The sequence below is a fragment of the Phoca vitulina genome, unplaced genomic scaffold (assembly GCF_004348235.1).
Source record: "Phoca vitulina isolate PV1807 unplaced genomic scaffold, GSC_HSeal_1.0 scaffold65, whole genome shotgun sequence".
Lineage (NCBI taxonomy): Eukaryota > Metazoa > Chordata > Mammalia > Carnivora > Phocidae > Phoca > Phoca vitulina.
In genome coordinates, this window is record NW_022589768.1 from 5,906,374 (window position 1) to 5,912,373 (window position 6,000).

Below are 6,000 nucleotides of genomic sequence, written 5' to 3' on the forward strand. Positions count from 1 at the left end.
TAAAAACGTTTCCCTAGCTTGTGGAAGAGCCCTCCGGGTCGGCGGGCATAGGCTCAGAGGAAGGGACAAGGCAGCGGCGCTGGGTGGGAGGCGAGCGAACAGGCCCGACGTTAACCCCCCACTGTACCACCTCACGCAGCAAGGCCAAGGGGAGCCCCTGCAGGTGCAGCTTGTCACAGTGGCACGGGAGGGCACACACCAACCTCAGGAGGCCTGGGCCCGGGGAGGGGAAGAGCAGAAGGATGGCTCCCTGCAGGATGGGAACATCCTTCCTTTTCCAGACGCAATAAAAACCCAGGTTGATAGAAGAAAAACAGACCAAACCGACATTTTTTTTTTTTTTTTTAAGAAGTACAAAAATGGAAGCGTAGCGGCTTCTCTCCCCGCTCCGCCACCCCCAGAACGCACTCCACCAGCAGTCCCAGCCCCGCCGACTCTGGGCCCGCAGCCAGCACCTTGCGGCAGCTCATCCGGTGTTCGGGGACAGGTCACTCGGGGGGGGTGTCAGCCCGGACTCCAGCCACGGAGGCCACCCACTCTCTCTTTCGGGACACTGCCTCTCTGGGAAAGACATCACTTAGAAAAGAGATCCTTGGCTTAAAAAAAAGCTTGAAGACCACAGCAAGTAGCAAATGAGGAGGACACTCCACGCCAGAGGCCTGATTCCTGGCTGACAAGGGGACAGGCGAGGCTATCGGTAGAAGACGCCCAGGTGGGCCCCCCCCAAATCTTCTTGCCAAAGTTCAGGGCAGCCACTGAGCTGCAGGCCTGAGCTCTGGGACGGGCTTTGGTCACCGAGCTGGAAGGCAGGGCCTGATCCCTGGTCCTCTGAGCTGGGGAGCACCTCTGCATTGTGGCTCCAACATCCCCACTGGGTCTGAGGCTGGAGTCTCTGGCATGCTGGGCGGGACAGGAGGGGTGGGGTTTCTGGCAACACACAGGGCTCTGGAGACACCGAGATACCCTGTAAGAGAGACAAAAGCAGCTGGTTAGTGGGCCCCTGCATGATGCCCTGAGACCTTGAACCTGGAGGCTCCCCAGAGTGTGGCGGGCAGCTTCTGGACAGCCTGGGGGTCGTGGATGCAGTGAAGCAAAGTGGTGAAGAACACTGGCTCTGGAGATACACTCCGGGGGTTCGTATGCCACCTCTGCTACTAACTAGTTGTAAGAATGCAACCTCTTTCATTCGGTTTTCTCATCTGTAAAATGGGGGTGATGATAACAGTAGCTACGCCACAGAGTTGCTGGAGCGCCGGCTGAGTTAATACGTGTACGGTGCTAAGAACGGTGTTGGGCAAACAGCAAGCGAGCAGTAAATTTTGGTTATTAATATGCTCTGTTAAGGACCATGATTCATTCACTCGTGGGCCTCATGAGCAAATGAAGCTTAAAGGAAACAGGAAGGTCACCAGCTCCAAGCCCCTATACTCTGGAAGTCCCCACCCCTGGGGCTGGCCAGCCTCCCTCCCCCCAAACCTTAACGGAGCACTTAGAACCAGGGCTCTTGCTACCTTTCATCTTGCCTCTGCAGCAAGTCCGAGGATTCTCCCTCTTTAACGTGGCTGCGAAGACTTCTAGGTAGAGGTGGTGGCGGCCTTAATGGCCCGGGGCCCCAGCTCTTTCCCCGAGGAGGTTAGGGTCCTCTCCATACTCCCTTCAGCTTCTCTCTCTAACCCTAACTGGGTTGGATTAGATAAACCCGGATCCAAAAAGCATGAGAGTCTCTGCAGCCTAGAGCCCACCCACTCCCTCCATTTCCGAACGAACCTGGGACAGGCCGACAGGAGTGGCACGGGCCTGCCCGCATACCTGATACACTGCTGCAGCCAGCTCCGGGGCCGCGGGGGGCGGCGTCCAGGGCACGGCCTGCTTCCTGGGTTCCGGGGACGTCTGCGTTCTGGAACAGACCTGGGGCGGTGTCCAAAGGGCCGTCTCGGGGGCTCTCCCTTGGGAGAGCTGCGGGGGCGACTGTATCCCAGGGCAGTAAGGGGGTGTAACCCAGGGATCCAGTTCGGGCACCCTGCTCCCCAGGCGCTCGGGCGCCGCTAGCGCTCCGGGACAGGCCGGCGGGGACCCCCACGACGCGGCGACGGAGCCCAGGCCCGGGGCGCGCGCCTGCACCTGCAGCTGAGTCTGCGTTTGCGCCTGCGCGGGGCCGCCGTCGGGGCAGAGCGGGCAGCCCCGAGGCGCCGCCGCCGGGCCGCTGCGCCGCCGTCGCCGCCGCTGCAGGCTCTCCTCGCTGAGGCCCAGCACGGCCGACAGGTGGCCGATGTAGCGGATGGCCAGGCGCAGCGTCTCGATCTTGGTGAGGCTCTGGCCGGCGGGCGCCACGGACGGCGGCAGGAAGCGGCGCAGCTCGTGCAGGGCGCGGGCGAGCGTGCGCATGCGCAGCTTCTCGCGCTCGCTGGCGCTCTGCCGCTGCCCGCCCGCCTGCCCGCTGCGGCCTCGTCCGGGCGCCGTCGGGGCGGCCTCTGCGGGGCGGGCGCCGCGGGCCGGGAGCGCGGGCTGCGAGGGGCCGCGGGCGCCGTCGCAGGGGCACGAGCCCGAAGAGTCCGAGGAGGAGGCCGGGGACGTGGAGTCCGGGTGGCCGGCCCAGCCCCAGCCCTGGGGCAAGATCCAGTGGTCGCGGCCCAGGAGGCCGTGCAGAGGAGGGGACTGGGCCATGGCCGGGGCCGCTGCGGGCTCTGGGAGGCTGGGCCGGCCACCTCCAGGCCTGAGCTTTTATCTGGACCAAAGGTGAGAGGTGGCCCCCTGCCAGGTTACAGAGAGGTGTCAAAACCCACAGAGCCCAGGGAAGGCCTGGGCAGGGGGGCCTTGGGAAAGCGGGCCCATTTGCGGAGGTGTGGATTCTGACTCCTCGGGGGCTCTAATGGAGGCCCCTGCAGCCCGGGAAGTGTGGGAGGGACAATTCGCATCTGGATGGAGCTGCTAAGCTTCTCACCGAGTTCCCACCCACCCGGGCTCGTGGCATGGTGAGTGCCCAGGAGCCCGACAGTGGTGGGCAGTGCCATCATCGTCTGGGGACGGCCAGGCTGTCCCTCATGTGAAGAGTGGACCCATGCAAAGAGTGGCTGCCTCTCTCATCTCCAGCCTCTCCCCCCCCGGGGGGGAGGGGGGAATTTGTCCAGTAACTGCCACTCACTGCCTACAGGTGTGCTGGATAAGGCTGCAAGACAAGCCCCGAGGGATTTGCCCACAGTGATGTGGGGTGGGGTGGGGTGGGGTGGAAGTAGGGGGACATACAAGTGCAGCCTTCCTGGTTTGCTCCCAGAACCCACATTTGCTGGTTTGCTGAATAACACAAGCAACGTCATCTCACTACCCACAGATAGTTTCTGTCCCTGAAAAATAGAGCAGCCTGGAGAAAAAGGATAGGAAGCAGTGGGTGATGAAAATGGGGGAAGGTAGGGCGCCTGGGTGGCTCAGTTGGTTAAGCGACTGCCTTCGGCTCAGGTCATGATCCTGGAGTCCCTGGATCGAGTCCCGCATCGGGCTCCCTGCTCGGCAGGGAGTCTGCTTCTCCCTCTCACCCTCCCCCCTCTCATGTGCTCTCTCTCTCTTTCTCTCTCTCAAATAAATAAATAAATAAAATCTAAAAAAAAAAAAAGAAAATGGGGGAAGGTGAGCCCTCCAGGCAGGCCTGAGTCTATTTGCTGTGTGACCTGGGGCAAGTTACTTACCTCCTCTGAGACTCAAGTTTCCTTCAATCTCACAGCAATAATACTACAAAATGCCCACCACCTGGGAAGGCTGCTGGTACTAAGGGGAACCGTCTGTGGAACCATTCAGTGTGGGCCTGGCAGGTGAGCTAAATGTTTGCTGCTATCATTTCATAAGGAAGGGACTTACATTTCAAGATGCTGTAGGCATTACTCATTTACTTCATATTTATTTAGCAACTGGTAAAGGTCGGGCACACCAGCGTGACACAAGTTAGCTGTGGTCTCGGCTCTCATGACATTTGATATGCTGAGAGACAACAAGTGAACAGACCATTATACATTGAGTAGTTCCATCACTAACTGGCTGTGTGCCCTTGGGCAGGGCCCTTAACCTGTCAGAGCTTGAGCTTGTGCTCTATAAAACAGGAATAATGATTATAGTATCGACTCGTAGGACTGTTGTTATAGTCTCATAGTATAAACTTGGAGGTAGTAAAGCTCTCCTCAGCAGTTTATTACAGCTTAAAGGAGGCATCTGGGGCGCCTGGGTGGCTCAGTCTGTTAAGCGTCCGCCTTCGGCTCAGGTCATGGTCCCAGGGTCCTGGGATCAGGCCCCACATCGGGCTCCCTGCTCCGTGGGAAGCCTGCTTCTCCCTCTCCCACTCCCCCTGCTTGTGTTCCCTCTCTCGCTGTGTCTCTCATTTTTTCTGTCAAATAAATAAATAAAAAATCTTAAAAAAAAAAAAAAAGGAGGCATCTGTGTCCTTTGTGATCTTCGGAGAAAGGGCTGAACTCTGAGACTAAGGGCCAAATGATTGCCAGGGGCTGTAGAGTTCTGGCCACAGAGCTGGAGAGGTCACCGCTGGGCCTTGAACCATGAGTAGGACTTGGTTAAGGAGAGAGGCAGGTAGGGAGAATTCTGGCCATGGGAACTGCTTAAGGAAAGGCCTGGCAGTGGGACTTGCTGAGGGGCTTCTGGAACAGTGTGAAGGGGTGCTGATGTGGAGAGCTGGAGCACAGCTTGGCTGGGGCCAGGCTAGGAAGCTGGATTGCCAGATGGACCTTGGAGCAGAAGTGTGACAGGAAAAAAAAAAAAAAGCAGGCAATCAGTAATGAAAGTTCAACATGATGATGTTTCTGGTTTCTGGGATAGATTGGCCTCTATCAGCTTGAAGTAATAAATAATGGCCCTTGTAGTATTTGTGGCCACTCCTAAAAACATTTAGTTCCGCAAGTTACATAATGAATACATTCTCTTTGGCAGCAGTGGGAACATTAGAGGTAAACCTGAGGTCTCTCAGCAAAGAGAGCAGCTCTCAGGTTGTTACGTGGCCCTCCACACTGGGCCCGCACGTTCACCTGGACGTATGTAAATGAGGGAACATTGCGGGCTGTGTTTGTAAGTTGTTCTCTCTTTTTTTTTTAAGGTTTTATTTATTTGAGAGAGCATGAAAGCACATGAGAGGGGGGGGCAAAGGCAGAGGGAGAAGTAGACTCCCCACTGAGCAGGGAGCCTGACGGAAGTGTTGGGGGGAGGGAGAGGGAGAACCCCAAGCAGGTTCCACATCCAACACCAAGCATGACGAGGGGCTCGATCTCATGACCCTGAGATCATGACCTGAGCTGAAAACAAGAGTCGGACGCTTAACCGACTGCACCACCCGGGTGCCCTGTCACTTGCTTTGTTTCATTCCACAGCAGGTGTTAGAGCACTCCCCATCAGGAGATGTTGAGCTGACTCGTAGAGGGTCATAGGTGACTTAAATGGATGAACATTTAAACATTATACGAACATCAGGGCAGATCATTTTAACTGGAAAAAAAAATGGCAGGAGGTGCAGACAAACCTTCAATGAGGAGATGACCTCACTTTCTGCTCAGGGCTTATTTTTTATTTATTTATTTTATTTATTTTATTTTATTTAGTTTTATTTATTTGACACAGAGAGAGACAGAGAGGGAGAGAAGCAGGCTCTCCTCTGAACAGGGAGCCGATGTGGGGCTCGATCCCAGGACCCCGAGATCATGACCTGAGCCGAAGGCAGACACTTAACAACTGAGCCACCCAGGCGCCCCTCAGGACTCATTTTTTAAAATATCAGAGAAAATATGCCCAAGTCACCACTTTAGCATGATGATGAAGGAATAATTGGCATTGAACGACGTTGGTCAGGGCAACGCCTGTTTAGTTTATTCTAGCTGCCATGAATGAGGAGAGGAAATTTCTAATTTGTCCACAGCACAGAAAGAAGGTAACTCACTTAGCAGTGGCCTTGAATCCAAAGAGGCTTTCTCTGGAAAGAAGCAGGAAGTTATGCGAGTATTTCATGACTTGAAA

The 6,000-nt window shown here is 56.1% G+C and overlaps 1 protein-coding gene across 1 annotated transcript; it reads right to left on the reverse strand.

Annotated features, from left to right (window-relative positions):
* Positions 1–401: 401 nt before the first annotated feature.
* MESP2 (mesoderm posterior bHLH transcription factor 2) lies at positions 402–2,664 on the reverse strand. Its single transcript, XM_032392135.1, has 2 exons — positions 1,810–2,664; positions 402–964 (listed from the first exon to the last, which is right to left on the reverse strand). The coding sequence occupies exons 1-2, from the start codon at positions 2,662–2,664 to the stop codon at positions 692–694; spliced, it is 1,128 nt and encodes a 375-aa protein (XP_032248026.1). The 3' UTR covers positions 402–691.
* Positions 2,665–6,000: the final 3,336 nt, after the last annotated feature.

Coding starts and splice junctions, on each gene's coding strand:
- MESP2 (XM_032392135.1), bottom strand. CDS start 2,664: ATGGCCCAGTCCCCTCCTCTGCACGGCCTCCTGGGCCGCGACCACTGG. Junction 965..1,809: donor TGGCTGCAGCAGTGTATCAG/GTATGCGGGCAG, acceptor TCTCTCTTACAG/GGTATCTCGGTGTCTCCAGA.